Source organism: Perna viridis, chromosome 6, assembly GCF_037379345.1.
Source record: "Perna viridis isolate PV_CMFRI_1.1 ecotype Kerala chromosome 6, ASM3737934v1, whole genome shotgun sequence".
NCBI classification, from domain to species: Eukaryota; Metazoa; Mollusca; class Bivalvia; order Mytilida; family Mytilidae; genus Perna; species Perna viridis.
The window spans coordinates 328,087-354,151 of record NC_142450.1 but is presented as its reverse complement, the minus strand read 5'-3'; the positions used below and the strand labels follow the sequence as shown (position 1 = coordinate 354,151).

General features: G+C 33.7%; 1 protein-coding gene across 11 annotated transcripts in view; it reads right to left on the bottom strand.

The window, feature by feature from the left end:
- LOC148613135 (dystrophin-like) overlaps positions 1 to 26,065 on the bottom strand; it is a 236,455-nt gene that overhangs the window by 131,920 nt on the left and 78,470 nt on the right. For 8 of the 11 annotated variants that reach the window (XM_088586300.1, XM_088586302.1, XM_088586303.1 and 5 more), the window contains 9 exons: positions 25,615 to 25,853; positions 24,880 to 25,059; positions 20,947 to 21,210; positions 18,674 to 18,761; positions 17,804 to 18,045; positions 16,687 to 16,840; positions 14,187 to 14,198; positions 4,078 to 4,250; positions 809 to 1,024 (listed from right to left, as the gene is read on the bottom strand). In XM_088586300.1, the coding sequence (XP_088442426.1) occupies positions 809 to 1,024; positions 4,078 to 4,250; positions 14,187 to 14,198; positions 16,687 to 16,840; positions 17,804 to 18,045; positions 18,674 to 18,761; positions 20,947 to 21,210; positions 24,880 to 25,059; positions 25,615 to 25,853 (1,568 nt within the window). The remainder of the gene's footprint in view (positions 1 to 808; positions 1,025 to 4,077; positions 4,251 to 14,186; positions 14,199 to 16,686; positions 16,841 to 17,803; positions 18,046 to 18,673; positions 18,762 to 20,946; positions 21,211 to 24,879; positions 25,060 to 25,614; positions 25,854 to 26,065) is intronic. The other 3 variants (XM_088586311.1, XM_088586301.1, XM_088586308.1) reach the window with 1 other exon arrangement.

Here is a 26,065-nt window from a genome sequence, read left to right as displayed (position 1 = left end):
TTGAACATAACCTAATTGAAACTCATGTAAAAACGCTAACAGTCAATATATGCATCAATTTTAAATCGTTTACAAACATATAAGAACCCATAATTACCAAAAAAGTTAAGGTCTTTGAAAGTATTGGAAATGAAATCAAGAGAAGGTGGTTCTTTGATATATAGTCAAGATAAATTGATAAGGTGCAAAACAAACATTGACAATACACAGTTAAATATCTTCAAGGAAACTACTGATCTTTGTTGCTTACTTTGTTCCAAAAAAAAAAAGATGGGATGGATATTACAAACATGTCAATAACAGTTATCTCCCTTTATCAATCAGTCTATGTTCAAAGAGGGTGTGTACCAAGGTTAGCAAGAAAGAAAAACAAACAGCATAATACTGCTGTATATCTTTAAAATATTTGTTCACTGCTCCTGTTCACAATTATCTGAATGCCTTACAAAATTTCTTTTGATATAGTATGTATATGAATATATGTTGAAAAGTACTATGTATACAGTGCACCTGTCTAATAAATCATTGAACATCCAGAGATTACACATTATGTTTGAATTTGGTACTTTGAGTTAAATATTAGCAACATTGAGAGGATTAGCATTTCTATATGGAAACATTTTCATGATACTAATTATTAAAATACCTTTCTATCATGAAAAAAAAATCAGAATATACAATATTGTAGTTCTCTTCTTTTACAAGGGACTATTGATGCAGTTTACCATTAAATCATTTTTGAACTGAAAACACACACACACACAAATTACTTTGTTAAATCATTTCAAGTGAATCCAACAGAACTTACTTTATATTTTTTTAACTGACCAATGGCCTTCTCGATTTTGTCAAGCCTCTCTTCAATAACCACAGAAACCTGGCTCCATCTAGTATTAAGATCATCAAGGTCAGTTTTAAGTTTTGTTGCCTTGTCTTCTGAAGCTGCCTTGCCTATTAGATTCTTACCAGTTTTATTAATGTAATCTAAGCTGCCATTGTGTTCCTGCAAGTCAGTCTGTAAGTTCTAAAAATTAAAGAAAATTAAAGTAAATAGGTTTCATTGTACATAGATATAAACATGGGAGACAATATCTACTAGAGTGTGTCCTCATACTAAATTTCTCTTAAAAAAACCAGTCAAGTTGGTAACTATAATGTTATAGTAAATTGGCACAGATAACCCAGCAGAGCCAATCCTTAAAGAGGACAATAATGCCTGATGGGAACTGATACCCCAGCAGATCCAATCCTTAAAGAGGACAATAACTCCTGATTGGCACAGATAACTCGTCAAAGCCAATGCTTAAAGAGGACAATAACTCCTAATGGGAACAGATACCCCAGCAAAGCCAATCCTTAAAGAGGACAATAACACCTGATAGGAACAGATACCCCAGCAAAGCCAATCCTTAAAGAGGACAATAACTCCTGATGGGAACAGATACCCCAGCAAAGCCAATCCTTAAAGAGGACAATAACTCCTGATGGGAACAGATACCCCAGCACAGCCAATGCTTAAAGAGGACAATAATGCCTGATGGGGACAGATACCTCAGCAAAGCCAATGCTTAAAGGAGACAATAACGCCTGATGGGAACAGTTAACCCAGCAAAGCCAATCCTTAAAGATGACAATAATGCCTGATGGGAACAGATACCCAAGCAAAGCCAATCCTTAAAGAGGACAATAATGCCTGATTGGCACAGATAACTCAGCAAAGGCAATGCTTAAAGAGGAGGATAACTCCTGATTGGCACAGATACCCCAGCAGAGCCAATGCTTAAAGAGAAGGATAACTCCTGACTGGCACAGATAACCCAGCAGAGCCAACACTTGAAGAGGACAAAAATGATGGGCACAGATACCCCAGCAGAGCCAATGCTTAAAGAGGAGGATAACTCCTGATTGGCACAGATAACCCAGCAGAGCCAACACTTGAAGAGGACAAAAAGATAGGCACAGATATCCCAGCAGAGCCAATGCTTATAGAGGAGGATAACTCCTGATTGGCACAGATAACCCAAGCAGAGCCAATGCTTAAAGAGAAGGATAACTCCTGATTGGCAAAGATAACCCAGCAGAGCCAACACTTGAAGAGGACAAAAATGATGGGCACAGATACCCCAGGAGAGCCAATGCTTAAAGAGGAGGATAACTCCTGATTGGCACAGATAACCCAGCAGAGCCAATGCTTAGAGGAGGATAACTCCTGACTGGCACAGATAACCCCAGCAAAGCCAATGCTTAAAGAGGACAATAACTCCTGATGGGCACAGATACCCCAGGAGAGCCAATGCTTAAAGAGACAATAACTCCTGAAAGTACATACAACATACAACAGAATGAAATAGTACTTGGTTTAAAAAAATTGGTTTAGTAGATTTTTATTGGTAAATCTAAGAGCTCATGTTAAATAAAGAGTAGGGATATAAACCCTGACTGGTTAAGTTATGGTTTCAATGTAAATATTAATTAAAATGGATGTATGGTGTTAAAATTGAACCCAGGCTATTTTACCCAACTATTTTAAATTTATTCAGCGCTAAGAACTTTCATTGATATGGGACATTAGTTAGAAAATTATGATAAAAAGACTGCACAAATAGAAGTTATTCACTTCTGAATCAACTATTTCATGGATCAATAAAATCGTGCTTAGCAGCACAAATCCTGAAAAATGCATTATTTTTACATCATCAAGCCATTTCCTGGCTTGCAATGTTTATTCTTTCAGTTTTTATGATGAAAGTTAAAGTATCTATCTGATGTAATGTTTATATAATCATGTCATTAAACTACATATGTTCAATAGCCTAGATCTGTTAATTACAGAAAAAGAAGTGAGTTATCTCCCCTGAAACACTTTCTCATTTTTGACAGGAAGAAAGCTATAATGATGAAGAATACATTCAACAGCAGCTGAGATTTGACAGATCTACTTGTAATGAAATGAGAATGGATCTGAATCTATTAAATGAGAATAAAAAACACCAATATCTGCCAATAAACCTGATATCAGAAAAGTTTTATTAGAACCACCAAGGTAATTTCATGCCAATTTAAGAGTTATCTCCCATTTACACATGTCATTACACTGTTTTTTTAGTTTTGATTCATTATTGTGACCCACAAATAAGCAAAGGAAATAAATATTCCAACAGAACATCCTTTGTTTTGTTTTAACATTACACTATTGTCAGAAAAAAAAACAATACGTGTTTAAAATAAATGTAAAAGATACCCAGATATGCTAAAAACCTGCAGAAATCATAAGAACATGACAGTAATCCAACTGTACTTGTAATATTTCCAATGACCAACACAATGTAGAATTCAACATATCTGTAGGTTCAAATACAGAGCTCATTTTAGAACCATAATGTGAAAATAAAGCCAAAGTTTAGGTTCGGTAAGACCTATTTTGGTCCCAGTTTTCCATGTTTTTGAAAGATTTGTTTTGGTCTATACTAGTTAGTTTATTTGAACGGACAATGGTTGTAGTAAATACATCTCAGCCGATTTTGGCAATCATGAATGTTTTTGACCTAATAGCAGTCAAAATTAACACAATATTAGTGAAATCTTCAATTTTGTACATATTTTTCAATGGTTTTTGCCTAAAACGGAAGTGGCCGCATTCGTGTTTATCCAAAATATTGACATATATATTGTATCTTATAACACTACACAATATATATTAAGATCAAGAATGAACACTCATGTGGACACCTTTGTTTTTCATGAAAACTGTCAAAAATATGCTGAAATATTGAGACTTTATGCATTTTTCATCATTAAGGCAATCTTGTTGGCGCTACAATGACAAGATATGTTTTGGTTTTGGCCTAAATCTGATCAAACCAGTTGGTGTATACACTTATGTGTACAAAAACGATAAAAATCTTTATTTTGAACAATTTCAAATTTTGAGGCCAAAATTGGCCATAACCGAACCTTCACCTTTAGTCTAGCTATTTAGTTCACCTGCTAATCACCATTCTTCAAATCTTTCAAACACAAAAATAAAAGAAAACTAAAAATGTATTCCTTGACTTTAATAGGATTGTGAAATCTTACCCTGTATTGCTGAAGTTGTTCCTCCATTGTTTCCACATCAGATACCATATATTTCTCTGTAAGAAGTACAGATTCCATATCACTTATCCACTTAATTGTGGCACTAACAGCCTCAACATACGACTTGGGAGGAACTTTTTCTGAAGCCTCAGTAAGTAATCGTTGCCTTTTACCTAGAAATAAATAGTGAATACTGTCAAAGTAACAGCCTATACTAAGGATATAACATGGGGTATAAAATTATTGTCCTCACCAACACAATTACCTCTATAATAAGTGACACTCTATAATCCATGCAAAATTTAAAGTGGAACATTACTGAGCCTTGAGTATGAATTCACAGAATCATTCATGCATTCTTTAATGAATTAAAGTTTATCAATCTCCTAGTTATCCAAACACTTGATGTACCTCTAATCTCCACTTGTTATAACCATCAATTATCCACAATCACTTTTGATAAGGTAAGATACAATCTATTATATAAATTCAAAATTCATAATCAAAAGTGTTGTTCTGATCTTTTTCTTCAAGTTACATGCAGTAGTTATTTAGGTTTAAAACAATGTATACATCATTAATAGATAGTGACCAAGACTATTCTAGTAATTATACTACTAATCCTCAACAAAACAATTTGAAGAAAATTAATCTTCAGAACCCATGAAATCAAACATTATAACCTTCCTACACTAAACAGAATTGGATACTGACAGAAACTGAAAACTTCTAACACAACATGACCCTCCCTGTCTTGAGAAAAAAATATTTTGATGATTGGTTCAAACACAATATAACCCCTATCATAAGAAGAAACGTCCTCAAAGAGAAATGTCGTGAGAATCTACATTAAATGTCAGTTTTATTGTCTTAGCTATCACCAACATGTGTTCACACTATTGTTTCTGGCGACTAACATGACACTACAGATGACGCAATATCTCTTCGGTGGAACCAAAAAGTATTTTTCTTGACAGCAAAATGTTTTCTTTGCATAATATATTTCATCCCAGAACAATTGATATCTTTGCAAGATGTAAACTATTTGTGCAATGAATTATAATGCACTAGAGAAGTTTGTTTCAAGATAAATTGCAGTTAGTTATTTTTGTATACATGATCTGCAATATTGAAACACACTTTCCTACCTTATTTTGATCTTCCAACTGATCAAAAAACATAATAATTAAATCTGTATATACTCTTATTACATATCATTTGTTGTTTTAGAATCTGAGATGTAAAATACTTCATCTTTTCACTTAATAACAATATTATTTAATCACTGATGAATGCATTACTCTTAAACTGTTCTAAAATTTCCAAACATATATGTACATTTTTTCTGCAATTCTTTTGAGCAAAATAAAAGAAACTTTCATACCTCATCAAACATGCAGCATATATCCCTCCCTAACTGAATATCAACTTATCATAAGTCCAACTTAAAGCTCTTTTACATATTGTTTCATATGCTACTAAGTTTTATCCAACTATTTGTTTTCTGGCAGTAGATATTTCAAAACAATATAAATTACTAAGTGAAGTGTTCAGGAGACTAAAAATACAAAACCTCTGATATAAAATAGATAAACTAACAGTTGGTTTCAGCAGCTGAATCTCTCACTCTATCTCTACAGAGCTATTAAGATCAACAGTACTGATACCTATATTCATACTAACTGATCGACAAAACAAGAGGCTCACAGACACTCCAAATATCTGATTTCTATACCTACAATATCAGAATCAACAGATCATAACACCTGACTGAAGAAACAAGAGGCTTACAGAGACTCCAAGTGTCATCAACAGATCATAACACCTGACTGAAGAAACAAGAGGCTTACAGAGACTCCAGGTGTCATCAACAGATCACAACATGTGACTGAAGAAACAAGAGGCTTACAGAGACTCCAGGTGTCATCAACAGATCATAACACTTGATTGAATAAAAACAAGAGGCACCCAGGAGCCTGAATCACTCACCTGGTTGAAGTTTGCCTTTCAAGGGCAATAAATTAAACAAGTTGTCAAAAAATTTTGACTCAAGAAAACTTTAATAGGACTTATCATAAGGATCATTTCAGCAAATGAAAGTATAAATCTATCATAGTTTTCAAGACATTGGCTGAAAACTGTAAAAAAAAAAAAACACCTGTCATTTTCCCCTGTCAATGGCAATATATGAAGGCGTCTGATAACTTTTGTGCCTGAAGACTTTTATAGTCCAAAAAATAAGGATTGTTTCAGCTATTGAAAGAATTTGGCTAAACCCAACGGTTTTGGAGATATATGTGAAAAACTAATGTCTGACCCCTATGTTCTATTTTTAGTAACAGAGGCCATATTTTTCGATGGATAAAAAAAATCCTCTTCAGTTCTATGCAGAATACCCCAAGAAACACTCATATTGAGTTTTGTTTCAATTGGTAAAATAGTGTCAGAGGAGAAGATTTTTGAAAGAAACAACATTAAAAATAGCAAAAAACGTTGAAAAAGGCAATAACTCCAACATGGCTTAATAGATTAAAATGAAAATTTGACCGCAGACGGATCTCAGCATGCTGAACACTGTTACCCACCTCAGAATTTAGCTAAACCTAACGGTTTTGGAGATATATGCGAAAAACTACTGTCTGAGGTCTCACTAACCACTTCTAACGTTTCCATTACTTTACATGTTAAAAAAGTAATTTTCAAAGTCTCACAGTGAATTCCCAGGACAAATGATATCTTAAAGTTGCATACCGTTGCGAAGCTTGGAAAGTAAGGCTTCCAAAATCATTATGTTTAATGGCACGATGATTGTAGAAATTTTTCACAAAATTTATTTGAATAAATAATGCTGAAAATCCACATTTTTACCTGTTCTGCTAACCGACAGCATGGAGGCAAATTACTCATACATGTAAACAATATTCATACACTTTTGTAGTTAATTACATATATGATTTTAAAGTACACATTCTCAGCTTTATTTTGACCACTTTTAATCATAATACACACAAATAATGCACTTACAATGCATATGTCTAGGTTCAGTGTGTTTTTGGTACTACATAGGGGGGAGGTCATTTGACCCGGAAGTGGTTAGTGAGACCTGACCCCTTTGTTTTATTTTTAGTAACAGTGGCCATGTTTTTTGACAGATCAAAATTCCCCACATCACTTCTATACACGATACCCCAAGCAACATTCATACCAAGTTTGGTTCCAATTGGTCAAGTAGTTTCAGAGGAGAAGAGTTTTGAAAAATTGTTAAAGATGACGACAATGACAACGGATGCCAATTGATGGCAATAGCTCACATGGCATTCGGCCAGGTGAGCTAAAAAAGCTCACAGAGATTCCAGGAGTCAGCAACAGATCATAACACCAGATTGAAGAAAAAAGAGGCTCACAGAGACTCCAGGTGTGATCAATAGATCACAACACCAGATTGATGAAACAAGAGGCTCACAGAGACTTCAGGTGTCATTAACAGATCTAAAAACTTGATTGATTAAACAAGAGGCTCATAGAGACTACAGATGTCATCAACAGATCACACCAGCTGATTGATGAAACAAGAGGCTCATAGAGACTCCAGATGTCATCAACATACAACATCTGATTAAAAAAACAAGAGGCTCACAGAGACTCCAGGTGTCATCAACAGATCAAAACACATCATCAAGGAAATAAGAGGCTTCCAGGAAGTTCCAGAAGTCTGATTTTAACAACTATACCATTATTATTTACAAGCTTGAAGGAGATCATAGAAACAAGAAGTTCCTGTCTCCAAATATCTGATCTTAATAGCTATACTATTTCCACCCACAGAATCTTAGTACAAATATATATACACCTGAACAATGTAAATATAACAAGAACAGGTATGGTGTATATATCAGAGACAACAACCCCATCAGGATGAAAATGCCAGCCCAAGGCCTTTAAAGCCTTAAAAGCTTTAAAAGTACTTTAATTCATGGATACCAATTTTCGTGGATTAGGGAAGAAACACAAGTTCTAGGATTCTTGAATTCATGTTCTATAGGTTACACTTCAGTATACACATCAATCTCCTTTTCATTAGAAACCAATTTTTGTGGTTTGGACTACCTACCAAAAACCATGAAAATTGGTTCCCAACGAACAATAGTACCTTCACAGAAACATAAAAAATAAACTAAAGGTGAAAACAAAATAAGACATACAAAGCCTGGTATGTCTATGATTTTGCAGGGCAAAGCTTGATATGTCAGCGGAGGTCAAACCCTGAAGAGTTGAAGCAAGTATAGAAAACACCATTCAAACTTTACACAGCTTTGAATTTTGATTACCGTTAGACATTTGATACATGACAAAAATTTCACTAGAATCAAAGTGGACCCTTTTAAGCCCCTTATTCATAAATGGTTCCAGTCACAACCCTCAAAAATCAATCCAAGTCGTTCTTTGGGGAATGGCACTTAGTGGTGCAAAGAAATCAATTGATTTATTGTCCAATTGTTATCCTGCTTGTTTCTGGCCCTCACAACCCCCAAAATCAATCCCAGCCTTCATTCTGAAGTATTAATGGTACATTAATGGTACACTTTCAGAGTTTTTAATATGGTGGTCACTTTTGGCCTTATTCCTAAATGGTTCCAGTCAAAACCTGCAAAATCAATCCAAAACTTCCTGTGGGGATATGGCACCTTTTGGTACAATTTCAAAGTGATCTATTCCCTTTCACTCAAGTTATCATCAAGAAATCAGAAAAAAAAATTGTTCCTGGCCCCTTATTCTTACTTGGCTCAAGTCACAACCTTAAAAATTAAACCCAGTCTTCCTTTTGTCGTTTGGCACTTAGTAGTAAAATTTATATGAGATCAATTCATTTTCATAAATTTCAAGTTGTTATAGAGAAATAAGGAAAATGCCGGTTTCAAGAACAAGACAGACCATGGCATTTTTTAACCATCTACATTCTTGATTAATCATTAGAGACCTTACCTATTGATCTATGACCTTGAAAATCAACAAATTGGTCAAAAAACCTAGAATGGTCTTAATCCTAAAGTATTTATAAGGAAGGATACATTTAAAAGTCCTACTGTGTCCTTGATCTTTGAACTTGAAAACCAATAGGGTTCAGATTTTCACAAGATCTTGGTTTGGGTGCAATTCCAACTTCAGCTTTAATTTCAACAAATTTTAACTTTACTCAGGGTTTAGCTAAGACAGTGCCTTGGTTTAATCAGGATTTGGTTTAGTAAGCTTTCAGTTACAGTGACTTTCCTACAACCCTGACACTCTTTTGTTACCAATCTGCTGAACAATACAAAGGATTGAAAAAGTGTTGGGACATTTAAACTGACCATTTGCTATTGAAAGAGTTGATGAAGACTCACCTATGAATCTTTTCATAGCTAGCTTCTAGTTATTTAAATTTGAAGCAGCTACCTGAGTTATTCTATTTTTCATTGGTGAGGGGGAGTTCAAATTTAACTGGAATTATATGGAGAATATTTCTTAGTTTTATTTTCATTGTAATTGTTGTTCTGGACTAAGTGCTATGATTTACAACTCTGATTTGAGTGTTTTATGTGAAAAATGATTTTATTGGAATTATACTTATGGCTGAAGTGCATTAAATTTCATCAGAACTATATATACTTTTTGTACATGTATATTTTAAATAATATGAAAACATGTGCAAGATATTCATAAGAATCCAAACTATTGTTAAAGTAGATACTTTGAAGGAGTAATCAAGGGAACCAAGGTTATAGCGGTAATCAAAAGAATGTAATCCAGGGACAAAGACCAGACATGGGAAATAGACATACACAACTAAGAACATAAAGTAACTAAAATCATATATGAAGGAATATATTTCAATGCATATATTTAAAAAACAGTATTCAATGGGTTCAGCTTTGAGATGGGACAATTCAAATAAATAGTAGCATTACATTGTAACTTCGAGTTAATGTTCATTCCATGAAAGTGTTACCACGTTACTTTAATTTGCCATTTCATATTTGCTATCCACTTGGGGACCTGTGGGTCTAAAGCTTTTTTTTCTTGGAAAAATATAAACAATATTCACAACTAATAGTTTTCCACATTAGTACTTTTCCTGTGTTAGCAAGTACAAAAAAAGACAATTACTAGAAAAACACATTAAATTCCCTCAAAACACATTGTGAGTAATATTCACAAGCTGCGAAAATTCCATATGATGTCAAACATAGCCAGTATTGGCTGCCTTACACCTGACCAGGTAAATTTCCATGGGTTAGTGGCTACCTATTCATCAACTCTTACAATAGCAACTGGTCAGTTTAAATGTCCCAATACTTTGTCAATCCTTTGTATTGTTAATCAGATTGGTAATAAAATAGTGTCCTGGTTGTAGGAAAGTCACTGTAATACAGGATGTCACTTGGATGAAGTTCACTTACTGTACAGGTATAAACCTTCACACCTTACAGTACAGGTATATACCTTCACACCTTACTGTACAGGTATATACCTTCACACCTCACTGTACAGGTATATACCTTCATATCTAACTGTACAGGTATATACCTTCACACCTCAATGTACAGAGTACAGGCATAAACCTTCACACCTTACTGTACAGGTATAAACCTTCACACCTTACTGTACAGGTATACACCTTCACACCTTACCGTACAGGTATATACCTTCACACCTCACTGTACAGGTATATACCTTCAAACCTCACTGTACAGAGTACAGGTATAAACCTTCACACCTTACTGTACAGGTATAAACCTTCACACCTTACTGTACAGGTATACACCTTCACACCTTACTGTACAGGTATATACCTTCACACCTTACTGTACAGGTATATACCTTCACACCTTACTGTACAGGTATACACCTTCACACCTTACCGTACAGGTATATACCTTCACACCTCACTGTACAGGTATATACCTTCAAACCTCACTGTACAGAGTACAGGTATAAACCTTCACACCTTACTGTACAGATAAAAACCTTCACACCTTTCTTGGCTTAAGTATAATACTCTTTTCATTCATGTAATTAGAGGATCCACAGAATATCAGTTGATGAGACATAAAGGCACCTTTCCATTTTGGAGGAGATGAGAAAAGTTCCTTCATGTCTATAGATAAACATTTTTATGCATATACAAATAATAAGTTACCCCAACTTCACTCAAAACATTTCAACTGCAAGCATAGAAATTATGTAGAAAACTGTTAATTCTCAGCAAATCTTTGTCATATGGTTACAAAGAAATATAGACATAAAGTTTGCCAAAGATGTTAAAATAATTTTCCAATTGGTTTTTTCATGAATTCAATCACTCCAGGTACTGATTTCAATTTGTTTATAAAAACAGACACAATTCTCCTCTTCCTTTTACTTCAAGCTAGGAACTCTTCCTATTATTTATGAAAAGCAGAAGCAACGTGTGGTTAAAAGAAGGATTACGTATCATAGACTATATATATTGAGCCAATTTCTTAATTAAACTGAGTAAAACTAAATAACTTATTAATTGATATGCACCTATCATGATGGTGAACAACCATGGTGCCTGTTAAATTTGGTTAACCTATGTATAAATGTTGTGAAATTCATCCTCATCAGTGTAAATACTGGATGCCATCTTTTGTTTATTTTATGTTCTTTGTGGTGTGTGTCTGTTTTCCATGTCTGGTCTTTGTCCCTGAATTACATTCTTTTGATTTCCACTAGAATCTTGGTTCCCTTGATTACTCTTATATGAAAGTCATCATGGTGCATAACACATTACCTGTTGAAAATACATCAAAATGATGAAAAACTGTAAGGTCCTGGATAAAAGGTAACATAAAAAATAACATGGGCAATGTTTTCTATGAATAACCTCAAGTTCATAGTTCATGGTCACATAATGCTTATCACAGTACACAACAAACCACCTTATAATGATACATCAGCAATCTGCAGATGGTATATAAAAAGTAAAAAAAAATAGAACATCATAACTGAAACAAACAGAAAAAACTAAATCTGACTTAAGTAATTCCCTGGTTACACCTAACATGAGACATAATTGGCACTCCATAACAATGAATTTATCTAGTAGGGAAAAAATGATAGGGACTGCATGACTCTTATTTTATCTAGTAGTGAAAATATGATAGGGACTGCCTGACACTTATTTTATCTTGAAGGGAAAAAAGATTGGAACTGCATAACTTATTTTATCTAGTAGTGAAAAAATGATAGGGACTGCCTGACACTTATTTTGTCTAGAAGACAAAAATATCATCATGCAGAATGTGTTGCAACTTCTTAAATAAATGTTATTTTAAACATTACCTTACATTTAAAAACTGTAGTTACAATCCAAACTGCCGTGATTTTGACAAGAATGCAAAGAGGTGGTAGAACAAAAAATAACAAGTTTCATTATCAAAACAAAATATTATATTAGATATCTACTGGATAAACATGAAAGAAGTCGAAGGCAATTATTCTAAATATATTTTATAGCAACATCTTGGAACATATGGTACAAGTTTTGAAGATAACTGTTCTGGTAATATTTCATAATAATTCATAATAATCAAAGAAAACTAATGCATTGATGGCACTCTGTTGTTTAATTGTTTTTGTAAATAGGACTATTAACAATATAGCAGGTAAATGTCCTTTGAAATGAGATTGGAAATTTCTGAAGAGTGCACAGAACCTTAGCCAACTGAGCAATAGTGCATCAAACTGTTCCCTAACATACCAACTTAGTGTTTTAATAAACAGAATTTCAAATTACAGGAAAGCAGTTCTGTTTTAATATTCCAGATTGGTTGATTACATCTTTTTGTTCCTGGTTGATAAAGTACTGCTAAACTATATGTTTCCCCAAGCCTGGGAAAAATACACAGCAAAGTCAATTGCTGTGTTTTTCACCTTTTCTATTCTGGAGTTATGGCCCTTTTACTTGTAGAAATTAAGAACTTGCAAGGTATTTCAAACATTAACCCGTCCTATATACCCTGTAACAGAGACATGGTAACCATGGTAATCACATAAGTCTAGATTTGAAAATCTTTTAATGATACAGCATGCTTTAGACTAGAAACCACTAATTCCACTTCCCATAGGCTTCAATGCTAATTTTAGAATATTCAATGGTTTTCAGGACTTTTCCTTAACTTTGACCTGCAGAGGAATATATATCAGCATGATTCTACATATGTCAGCTCACAATCCTCAGAATGGCGTGTGGGGTTAGCAGACTTGCAGTGCAGTACTGGTCACCGGATGTGAAGGGTCTATAAATAGCATGGGAAATCCCAGTGTTTTCACAAGATAGCGGTATATTTAGAAATCATTATGGAAATTAGGCCTCACATCACAAGAAGCAAAATGCACCCATAAAATGTACAAAAATGTTTAATTTTTTAAAATAAAATGAGAACTATTTTCACAGCACTATGAGAAACAGGGAGTAATTTTTGCATAGGACTATTTTTGTGTACGTTCAAATGCTCATTGGTTGAATGGTGGTCTGTAACCTTTATACTAAAATTTGTACATTTATGAAGGTACATGTAATAATTCACTTCAGAGTTCAAGGCAGAACTAACATTATGATAACCTAACACAACAGTAAGACTATCAGTCTCCCTAGTGTATCATGTCATCTAAATAAATACTTATTATGAAAAAGAAACATGCAAATTCAGCCATTCTTAAGGCATGAAAATATTTCAACAGTTTTCTCAAAACACAACAGCGATAATATGATTTAATATGATATAACAACATGTATTCATGCAGTAATGTTCTAGTGCACTAAAATTTACACACACAGTAACTGGTCTACTTCAGCAGAAACAGTATGCTTACGAGGGACTGTATGAAACTTTAAACATCACAGTAAATTTAAATATGATATTCTTCTTGTTTTAAAATCCCATTTTGCTTTTCTTAATAATTTTGTTATACTTTAAAAGGACAAAAAAGTGCAATTGACAAAAATTTGAAAAATAAAAATTTTGCTAAAGTCATTGAAAGTGCTTGGTTCAGTGATTTCCTGTGGTTCTCAAATGAGTACAACAACATTACATGAATTTACTCACTCTCGCAACAAGCTGTAAAAGCAAAGAAACCAAAAAGGTAAAATAATAGAAAAAAATGAAGATATCTATGAATGGTAAGATAAAAAAAAAACATCTCAATTCAGTCAAAGTCGAACATAACTACTAAGTTACTACTGACAGGTATAAATCTGTGAGGTCCCTCCCTCCCCAAACCTTGATTTAGTCACAATACAAAGTTGTCAAATAAGAAGTTCATGTCATTCTAGTCTGAAATGGAATCCATACATATGGCATACCTATATAAAGTTTCTGTTAAAATGTCAAGTGAATGCGAAAAAAGTGGGATATTTTAATGAAATTATTCAGAGGTGGAAGCAAGGGGACAAGTTTGGGGAGTTGAGAATCTCTTCATAATATATAGGAATAATATGTGAAATTTTGCACTTGAAAATTTTTTTGTAAATAAGCAAATGATAGCCTGGATCCACATTTTTTAAAAAGTTTCTGGACCCCAACCCTAAATACTGATAGTTGATATTTTTCTACCAACACTTTTTAATCTTAGTTACAATATACTATAGAAACTGACCTCCATCACTGTGTTCTGATTAAAATTCCTATAATAGATACCAAAAGCTAACCACTTTATAAAGCAACCATACAAATTTGGTCTAAATTTCACCTAACACATTGGACTACTTGTCAAGGAATTTGGCAAATTCAGCCTATCACCTAATAACTTACTAATTAGTGTTGCTTTGTAATGAAAACATAATGAGATATCCATAGAGTTTATAACGTCACTGTAGGGCAGCCACACGTTTGGTACTATAAACAATTTATGTCTGACGTTAACATGTGAGGTCAATATGCTCTGAGGTGTAAGTGATTGGGCAACAACCTGAGTGATCCTAGTAGATTTGACAAAATCTGTGTGCACTAAGAATATAATGTCAACATTAAAAAATTAGGTAACAACCTAATTTATACTGGTACATTTTTTTTTACAATAAGTTTGTCCATGTGTATCGAAATGACCTAGTTCTGTACTTTCAGATAGTAAGCCTCCCCCCAACCCTGAATCACAAAAAAAGTTTGTTCTATGTGTATTGAACTGACCTAGTTCTGTACTTCCAGACAGTTATAAAGAATGTGTGATAGTAATGGAGATAATTAAGGATAAACTTTAGCCATTTGGCAAACATCACTAAATGTTTGACCTTCTGATCAAGGTCAAATTCCAAAGAAACAAATCAATATTCAAGGAGATTTGCTGTCACAAGTCAGGTGAATGTATAAGTACAGATCCTAGCTACAGACCAGAGTGACAAATTTAATATTCTGAACTCTGAATCTGAAACACATACAATTATTTCAAAATGACCAAAAACCAAACCCTCCATTTTGAGAGACAATTTTGACCAATTGAAGACCTGACTTTACCTCTGGTCAAATACACCTCAGGACTTTCTATAGTGTGGAATAAAATGTTTTTGCCAGAACCAAACTAGGTCTTGGTGGACAAATACGGATGTCAAACCTGGGGTACTTCTCGTACATTAGTTTAATGGTCTACCATTCAAGCCTTACATTAGAACAAAAATATCCAAAAGTGTAAGATGGTTCCCTAAACAGGTCTGTCTATGTACAGGACTTGTAGAATTATATGATTGGTCCCTGGAACAGATTCTGTCCATGTATAGGACTTGTAGAATTATATGAATGGTTCCTGGAACAGATTCTGTCCATGTATAGGACTTGTAGAATTATATGAATGGTTCCTGGAACAGATTCTGTCCATGTATAGGACTTGTAGAATTATATGAATGGTTCCTGGAACAGATTCTGTCCATGTATAGGACTTGTAGAATTATATGATTGGTCCCTGGAACAGATTCTGTCCATGTATAGGACTTGTAGAATTATATGAATGGTTCCTGGAACAGATTCTGTCCATGTATAGGACTTGTAGAATTATATGATTGGTCCCTGGAACAGATTCTGTCCATGTATAGGACTTGTAGAATTATATGATTGGTCCCTGGAACAGATTCTGTCCATGTATAGGACTTGTAGAATTATATGAATGGTCCCTGGAACAGATTCTGTCCATGTATAGGACTTGTAGAATTATATGAATGGTTCCTGGAACAGATTCTGTCCATGTATAGGACTTGTAGAATTATATGAATGGTTCCTGGAACAGATTCTGTCCATGTATAGGACTTGTAGAATTATATGATTGGTCCCTGGAACAGATTCTGTCCATGTATAGGACTTGTAGAATTATATGATTGGTCCCTGGAACAGATTCTGTCCATGTATAGGACTTGTAGAATTATATGAATGGTCCCTGGAACAGATTCTGTCCATGTATAGGACTTGTAGAATTATATGAATGGTTCCTGGAACAGAATCTAATACAATTATTATGTCATAAACATGAGTGAATCTAATGATATAAATAAACCAAAGTGTAATAATCTATTTCTAGCCTGGCTAGTATTCATGCAATGGAGGAAAATACAATATCACTTACTTATTTTGTCGAAAGTCTTCTCCCATCGATCAGCAAAGCTTTGGATTTCTTCCCGTATTTTCTCAGCAAATGGGGCCCTTTTGACAAGTTTAGCTGCCTGACTGGTAATTCTTTCTACTCTCTCTTCATGGGATTTCATTGCTTTTAACTTGACCTGAAATAAAAATAACACTTTAAGGAAAACTTTGATTTTTGTTAAAACAATTTATATAAAGGTATTTCCTACTGTTATTATGATCCACTGTTACTATTACTAGTAATAATTAGAATATATTCTTTTTTTTTTTTTTTCGAAATTGATTTTAGCATTTGATCAACGATTAGTTAGGCTGTCTACTATTTTTGGTGTTAAGAGACCACTTAATCAGAAAACAATCAAAAATATAAAAAATCTTTGTGTATTTAAGTTTTGTTAGAACTCTTTTGTTTTTAAATACAAGCAGGAAACCAGTTAAAGGCTGCAACAATTTGAATTCATGTATTCCATCTCAATATAGACAAATGTACCACATAATTTACCAAGTCAATCACAATATGAATACATGTATGAAATGACTTAGGAAGTCAATCTCAATATGAATACATGTATGACATGACCTACAAAGTCAATTTCAATATGAATACATGTATGACATGACCTACAAAGTCAATCTCAATATGAATAAATGTATGACATGACCTACAAAATCAATTTTGAATATGAATACATGTATGACATGACCTACAAAGTCAATCTCAATATGAATACATGTATGACATGACCTACAAAGTCAATCTCAATATGAATGAATGTATGACATGACCTACAAAATCAATTTTGAATATGAATACATGTATGACATGACATACAAAGTCAATCTCAATATGAATACATGTATGACCTGACTTACAAGGTCAATCTCAATATAACTATATGTGTGACCTGACTTACAAGGTAACCTAGAGAGCACTATAACATATACTTACAGAAACAAGTGTGCCAAAATTTGAACTCCTTTGCATCTTAGTTTACAGAAGTGTTTTCCATTTGTATATTTATTTGATTATATTATTTTCCATGGGCAGTTAGGGAAACCATAAGTAATTGTATTGTTGTCTTTCTATACCTAATACATACCCTACACTGATCTAGCTGTTTGGTTATCTCCCCTGCCTCGTCAGCAACACTTTCTACTGTACTGGCCCATTTCTCATAACTCTGAATAAGTTCCTTCAATGTGTTTAATTCACTGTATAGTTTCTTGGTTTCTATATTTAGATCCACCTTATTCTGTGTGTCGGATAAAAGATGATGAAGTCTCTCCCAGCGATTCTCCAGGTCTGTGATCAGCTTTGTAAAACTTGCATAAGATTCTCCAGCTAGAAGAAAAATAGGGTACATTTTTCACTGCTTTTTAATTAGTGAAAACTTTCACCCATTTCTAGAGTGTGATTAAAAAGAACATGCAACTTTCAATCACCAGTCAATGATTAAGTTTCTGTAAGAGATTTTCTGATATTTTGCATTTCCAAACCTCTCTCCAATTTCCGTGGGAAACTAAAATTTTTCTCTAGATAGGTCTAGATTAAACTTACTCTCTAAAGTGAAATTAAGATTGACACAAGCTCTCTAAAGCTCACATGTTGAAATCTTTCTTTTATGCCATCTCAAGTGAATAAAACATTCATACTCATCTTCCAATTTTTACATCTCCCCAAAGTTTATATAATAATTATCTTACTAAAAAAAATGTTTTTTTTACAAATCTTTACAATTATTCCACCAATATTAATTTTGTGGATAAAAAAATTGTATTTAAACAGATTCTTTCCCATCAAGTACAAGGTGTCTCTTATTATTACAATATTATAAATACATCCAGTCAAACATTCAATCATTAGAAATAAAAGCATACTGAGAAAAGAAAGTAACAATGTTGGACAGCTTTGAATGGCTGTTTAATTTTCAACCATTAAAACTAGAAAGGCATCTCTAATAGATACTTACCAACTTTAAGTTCAGAGATAACAGTTTTCCCCAGTCTGACAGTTTTATTAAAGTCCATTTTGTGAGTCCTAATGTCATTCTCAGTATCCTACAAAAGAAATAGGAACATGAAGTTGAAATGTCCTGCTGAGTATATCTCTAGTACTTTCATATAGTGTAAAACAGTCCTACAAAACAGGATGTTAATATCCAACAGCCACCAAAATAGCTTTAAATGTATGTCTTTATAAAGCTATAGACCACAATCTTTTGGTTCTGTTCCACCTCTATAAAGCTATGGACCACAATCTTTTGGTTCTGTTCCACCTCTATAAAGCTATAGACCACAATCGATTGGTTCTGTTCCACCTCTATAAAGCTATGGACCACAATCGATTGGTTCTGTTCCACCTCTATAAAGCTATGGACCACAATCGATTGGTTCTGTTCCACCTCTATAAAGATATGGACCACAATCAGTTGGTTCTGTTCCTCCTCTATAAAGCTATGGACCACAATCAGTTGGTTCTGTTACACCTCTATAAAGCTATGGACCACAATCAGTTGGTTCTGTTCCACCTCCATAAAGCTATGGACCACAATCTATTGGTTCTGTTCCACCTCTATAAAGCTATGGACCACAATCAGTTGGTTCTCTTCTTCCTCTATGAAGCTATGGACCACAATCAGTTGGTTCTGTTACACCTCTATAAAGCTATGGACCACAATCAGTTGGTTCTGTTCCACCTCTATAAAGCTATGGACCACAATCTATTGGTTCTGTTCCTCCTCTATAAAGTATGGACCACAATCAGTTGGTTCTGTTCCACCTCTATAAAGCTATGGACCACAATCAGTTGGTTCTGTTCCTCCTCTATAAAGCTATGGACCACAATCAGTTGGTTCTGTTCCACCTCTATAAAGCTATGGACCACAATCAGTTGGTTCTGTTCCACCTCTATAAAGCTATGGACCACAATCTATTGGTTCTGTTCCTCCTCTATAAAGCTATGGACCACAATCAGTTGGTTCTGTTCCACCTCTATAAAGCTATGGACCACAATCAGTTGGTTCTGTTCCACCTCTATAAAGCTATGGACCACAATCTATTGGTTCTGTTCCACCTCTATAAAGCTATGGACCACAATCAGTTGGTTCAGTTACACCTTTATAAAGCTATAGACCACAATCTATTGGTTCTGATACTGTTGATATTTAGGAGAAAGTTTTTATCTAATGAAACATGGTTCCATGAAATAGAAAATTGATATCAGCAACCAAAATATCAAATAATATATACCCGATCTATATAAAGCCACATACAAAATTCATACATCCATTAGGAGTTCAGATAATGTGATAAAATTTAGTCAAACAGAATGAGAGAAAAAGGAACGAACAAGGTTAGACCATTATTTCATCCATGTCATGAGTGGAGGTTTAAATGACATTAACAGCAGGTCTGTAGTTTAATTGTTAAGCAAAAGGAACCTTGTCTCAAGTTTGAAGAAGTATTGCATAAATTCTAACACTTCTTATATATGGTAGAAACAAGAGAAGATTATGTAAAATTTATTTTTGAATCAAAATTTTACTCATTTTTATATTGTTTACTTTGAAGATTGTAAAAGTTATCCATCAGCAGTTTTCAAATAACTGTTATTGTTATGTTTGTGCTGCTGGTTTCTTGGGATGTATTATTAACTTTATTAAAGGAGTATAGCAATAACATGAAATTAAACAAGAGGCTTCCAGGAGCCTGACTCGCTCACCTGGTTGAATTTTGCCTTTCAAGGGCAATAAATTAAACAAGAAGTTGTCCAACAATTTTCACTCAAGAAAACTTTGATAGGACTTGTCATAAGGATCATTTCAGTAAATGAAAGTCTTAATCTATCTTAGTTTTCAAGACATTGGCTGAAAACTGTAATAGATAGATCTCATCATGCTGAATACTTTTACCCCTTTCAAAATGGGCTAAACCTAACCGTTTTGGGGATATATGCGAAAAACTACTGTCTGACCCCTATGTTCTATTTTAAGTAACGGCGGCCATGTTTTTCAATGGATCAAAAATCCCCACATCAGTTCTATGCAGGATACCTCAAGGAATATTCATACCAAGTTTGGTTCCAACTGGTCAAGCAGTTTCAAATTGTAACGACAACGGACGACAACGGATACCAAGTGATGGCAACAGCTCACATGGCCTATGGCCAGGTTTCTACCAGAGCAATAGTGTGTTGTCTAACCTGAACAAGTTTCTACCAGTACAGCAATAAATGTTATCTAACCTGTACAAGAACAAGTTGTTCTTCTTCTGTGAACTGGTCTTGTGGTGCTACATCATCAGCTATCAGCATCTGCAGAGAAGATTCAGTTTTTTCAAACCAGTCTGATAACTTCTTCAATTCCATTTCAAACTCTGTTCTATTGACACTATCCATCTTTCGTTTCTTTGCCGCGGAACTGGTTGGTGACCTCAGCTTTCCTTCATCAGAAAACTCTGAGATCATTTCCTTGGAAATTTTGCTGAATTCTATCCCAGACTCTGCAATCTAGATCAAAAACTAATGATTATTTCAAAATCAATATCAACATGGATTCTAACTAGAGGCTCAAGAGAGCCTGAATCGCTCACCCGGTTAACCATTTGCTAATTTGAAAAATTTAAGGGATGAGACAGGCTAAGTTAAAATCAACTAAATTTGTCAAATGCAGGAAATGCTTTTAATCGCATTTTCATGACCTGAACCAGAATTTTGCTAAAGGCAACAATTCTTTAATAATTTTCAGAAACCTGTCTTCCGACCCCTAAGTTCCATTTTTAGTATAGTCAACCATATATATTCACGGATTAAAAATCACAACAGTCATTTTGAGCGCAATACACTAAAGAACTATTATTTTGTTCTTATTTTCATTCAATGATCTTAAATGGTTTTAGAGAAGAAGATTTTCAAAATTGTAGATGTGAAAAAAACAAGAGGCTCCAAGGAGCCTGAATTGCTCACCTGGTTAAATTTTTGCCTTTCAAGGGCAATAACTCTAACAAGAAGTTATAGACAATTTCGACTCCATGAAGACTTTGGTAGGACCTATCATGAGGATCATTTCATCACCGGAAATTTCATTCAATCTATTATAGTTTTCAAGATATTGACTGAAAACTGCAAAAACATTTTTTTTGCCTTTCGAGGGCAATAACTCTTATATGGCTTCATCTGACAACTTTGATCCCTGGAGACTTTCGTAGGCCTTATAATAAGAATCATTTCAGCAATTAAAAGTTTCATTCTATCTACCATAGTTATAGGCTGGAAACTGTAAAAAAAAAATTGTCATCTTTCACCTCTCAAGGGCAATAACCCTTACATGGAGTCGTCTGACAACTTTGAACCCTGAAGAATTTTGTAGGCCTTATAATAAGAATCATTTCAGCAATTAAAAGTTTCATTCTATCTATCATAGTTATAGGCTGGAAACTGTAAAAAAAAATTGTCATCTTTCACCTCTCAAGGGCAATAACCCTTACATGGAGTCGTCTGACAACTTTGAACCCTGAAGAATTTTGTAGGCCTTATAATAAAGATATTTCAGCAAAATTAAAAGATATTGGCCAAACCTAACGGTTTTGGAAATATATGCATAAAACTACTGTATGACTCCTATGCTCTATTTTTGGTAAAGGCCGCCATGTGTTTTAACTAATCAAAAATCCAAATGGTCATTTTGTTAAGAATACCCTAAAAAACAAAAAGATCAACTTTCATTGAATTCTGTACAGTAGTTTCTGAGGAGAAGATTTTTGAAAGTAATAACATCAAAAAGAGCAAAAAACGTCCATTAAGGGCACTAACTCCAACATGGGTCAACAGATTTTCACCAAAATTTGACCACTGATAGATCTCATCAAGCTGAATACTTTTACCCCTATCAGAATGTGGCTTAACCTAACGATTTTGGAGATATATGCAAAAATCTGCTGTCTGACCCCTATGTTTTTTTTTTTTAGTAACGGTGGCCATGTTTTTTGACTGATCAAAAATCCAAACATTCATTTTGTTAAGAATACACTAAAAAACAAAAATATTAACTTTCACTGAATTCTGTATAGTAGTTTTTGAGAAGAAAATTTTTGAAAGTAATAACATCAAAAACAGCAAAATACATCCAAAAAGGGCAATAACTCCAACATTGGTCAACAGATTTTCACCAATATTTGACTACAGATAGATCTCATCATGCTGAATACTTTTACCCCCCTCAAAATCTGGCTAAACATAATGGTTTTGGAGATTAAAAAATCTGCTGTCTGATCACTATGTTTTATTTTTCGTAACCCCAGCCATGTATTTTAACTGATCAAAAATCCAAACAGTCATTTTGTGCAGGATACTCCAAGGAACAAACATAATAAGTTTCATGCAAATCTATTCAGTAGTTTCAGAGGAGATGTTTGAAAAATTGTAACGACGACTACGACTGATGCCAAGTCATGGCAATAGCTCATGTGGCCTATGGCCAGGTGAGCTAAACAACAAAAAACTGTTTCAGGGGCCATAACTCCTACATCAGTCAATGAATGGTTTTGAAAATTTTGGCATAGGTCCTTCTCATGATACTTAACAATTTTACCCATGCCAGAACTTTGCTAAAGGCAACGGTTTTTGAGTTATTTGCGAAAAAACTGCCTTCTGACCCCTATGTTCCATTATTAGTAATAGGGGCCATGTTTTTTCCTGAATCAACAATCCCAATAGGCAATTTGTGTGAGATACCCTAAGGAACATTTATGCAAAATTTCACTGAATTCTGCCAATGGATTTTGAGAAGAAGATTTTCAAAGTTGCACATGCGAAAAATGAAAAAAAAAAAACTGTTTCGTGGGCTGTTACACTCTTATATCAGTTGATGAATGTTTTTGACAATTTCGACATAGATCTGTCTCATAATGCTGAACAATATTACCTGCGCCAGAAATTTGCTAAAGGCAACGGTTTTTGAGTTATTTGCAAAAAAAAACTGCCTTCTGACCCTTATGTTCTACTTTTAGTAATGACGGCCATGTTTTTCATGGATCAAAAATCCAAACAGTCATTTTGTGCAGAACACTCTAAGGAACAATCATGTCAAGTTTAAAACCTGTCAGTCAAGTAGTTTCAGAGGAGAAGATTTTTTATTATTTGTCTACGACGACGACGATGGACACCAAGTGATGGCATTAGCTCACTTGGCCTGTGGCCAGGTGAGCTAAAAACAGGAATCAAAATGAAACCACTTTCTTCTTGATAATCTTTCATATAACCTTCCTTTTTTTCAGAATATTTAAGGAATTGACTGGGGATTGAATTTCAGAATTTTTTTCCAGTAGCTAAATTTAGCAAGTACTGAAAATTTACAGTCGCTAAGTTTTTGGGGTAATTTCAGGACTTTAACTATATGTCTTATAGAATTCTACTAACAAATTTTAGCAAGTGGAAATAATTTCTACTATTATTTCTGGACTTCACCTATGTGACATATAGAATTCTACTAGCAAATTTTAGCAAGTGGAAATAATTTCTACAATCACATTTGAATATCAACTTGCATTCAGCAAGTATTTCCTCTTAAATCAGATCAATTATGACTGTAATATTTTTATATTACAATTCATAAAATTTAAAATCATTATAAGAATAAAAAAGTAGTTCACTAAAACCATTAATGACTTCACAGTTACATGAATCATGTTTATGATTTGATAAGAGAAAACCTTTTCTTTTTAATAAGAAAAAATATGTATCTTCTGAAATTTCAAAACTATTTGCCTATAGACCTCATGACTTAAACTCTTTATAAAGTACAAGAAGCAAAACAGAATATTTTAAAATATTGTAATACCAAATATTGTAGTATAGTAAGAAAATCCGAATCATAACATAGACAATACTAACAATGGGAGATAACTCTGTATAACCATGATTAAGTAGTTCAAAGACCTACTGTAAATCAACATATTTCTAAAGACACTTATTTTTGTATTTCAAGATACTAATTAAGTTTCCTTTCTACTTATTTTTGTGACGAACACTATATTTGATAAGTTCTATAATAAAGGAACATGCTGAGATTCATTTTTCCCTATTTTGTCTCCCTACTGAAATAAAAAATTAATCGCTCATAAAAATTAGTTGGTTTACCATAATGCATTGGCAAAATAAGGGAGGTAACAAAGGGACTACCTTTTTACTTAATTTTTCCATCTGCTGTACAATGCCTTCCCATCGTTCCTGAAAGCTCTCTAATTTGGAGGTAATTTTCTGTACTGCCTGTTCATTGTCAACACATTGTACAATATCTTGACCTAATTCAGTCAGTTCATCAAATCTTCTCACTTGTTCTACCATGTCTGTTTCTATTTCCTGAAAAATATAAATAGTTATGTCTTAGAACTATTATAACAATAAATACTGTTCAAAAGGAGTGGGGACATTAAACAAGCATTTGTTCTAAACTTAAAAATTAGCACATCATTTCATGTGGGACAAATACACACCACTAGAAGTGATTAATGACTTATATGTATCAGATTAAACTTGTTACCTACTAACATAATTGTAGCTCCATAAAAAAGATAACACTTGTTTTAACACTATAGTGCCAATATATGCACTGGTTTTTTTTCATTTTTTAATATAAAACTTTACACTCTTAAGAGATCAAATGACCTACCCCTTTAGAACATAACTTTTAATTTTGACCTTTATCAAGTTTTCTTTAATTTCAATATTAAATCTTGTAACTAAAATACAAGTTATTGTCCATATAGTATGAAACTCTGGTAACACAACTTTCTTTTAGTGTCACTTCCAGAATTCCCCGATAAATTACTCCCTTTGTGAACAACAATCAGAGCAGCATACTAATAATATTAATTCTAGCAAAACACAACCAAGCTAGAAAACAGCTATATTTACCTTTAAATCTTTGACTTGTGTAATAACGCTATCAGAGTCTGACATATCTGATTGTTCAAACTTTTCTAGGATAGCCTCTTTCTGAGCCAACCATTCAGAAAATTTCTTCTGTTCGTCAGAGAAATGCTGAAGTTTTAGAAGAACATCTTGAAGGAGGAGCCACTGTTGTTCGGTCCATGTACAAATGGCTGCCCATCTCTTCCCCAGGTGTTGCAACTGTGTCTCCATGGCTTCACAAGCTGAAATATTTAAACCTTAGTCCTATAATATTTCCCATTAATGTATACCATTTTATATTACAATCTAGTGTATGAGGTATATACACTTTTTACTTCCAAATTGACCTGACTAAACAATGGTTTACTTTATAATTCATTATCACACTATTGAGACAATATTCTATGTACATATAACAAGACTTACATCAATTTCAACTTCAACTTTTGCTTTT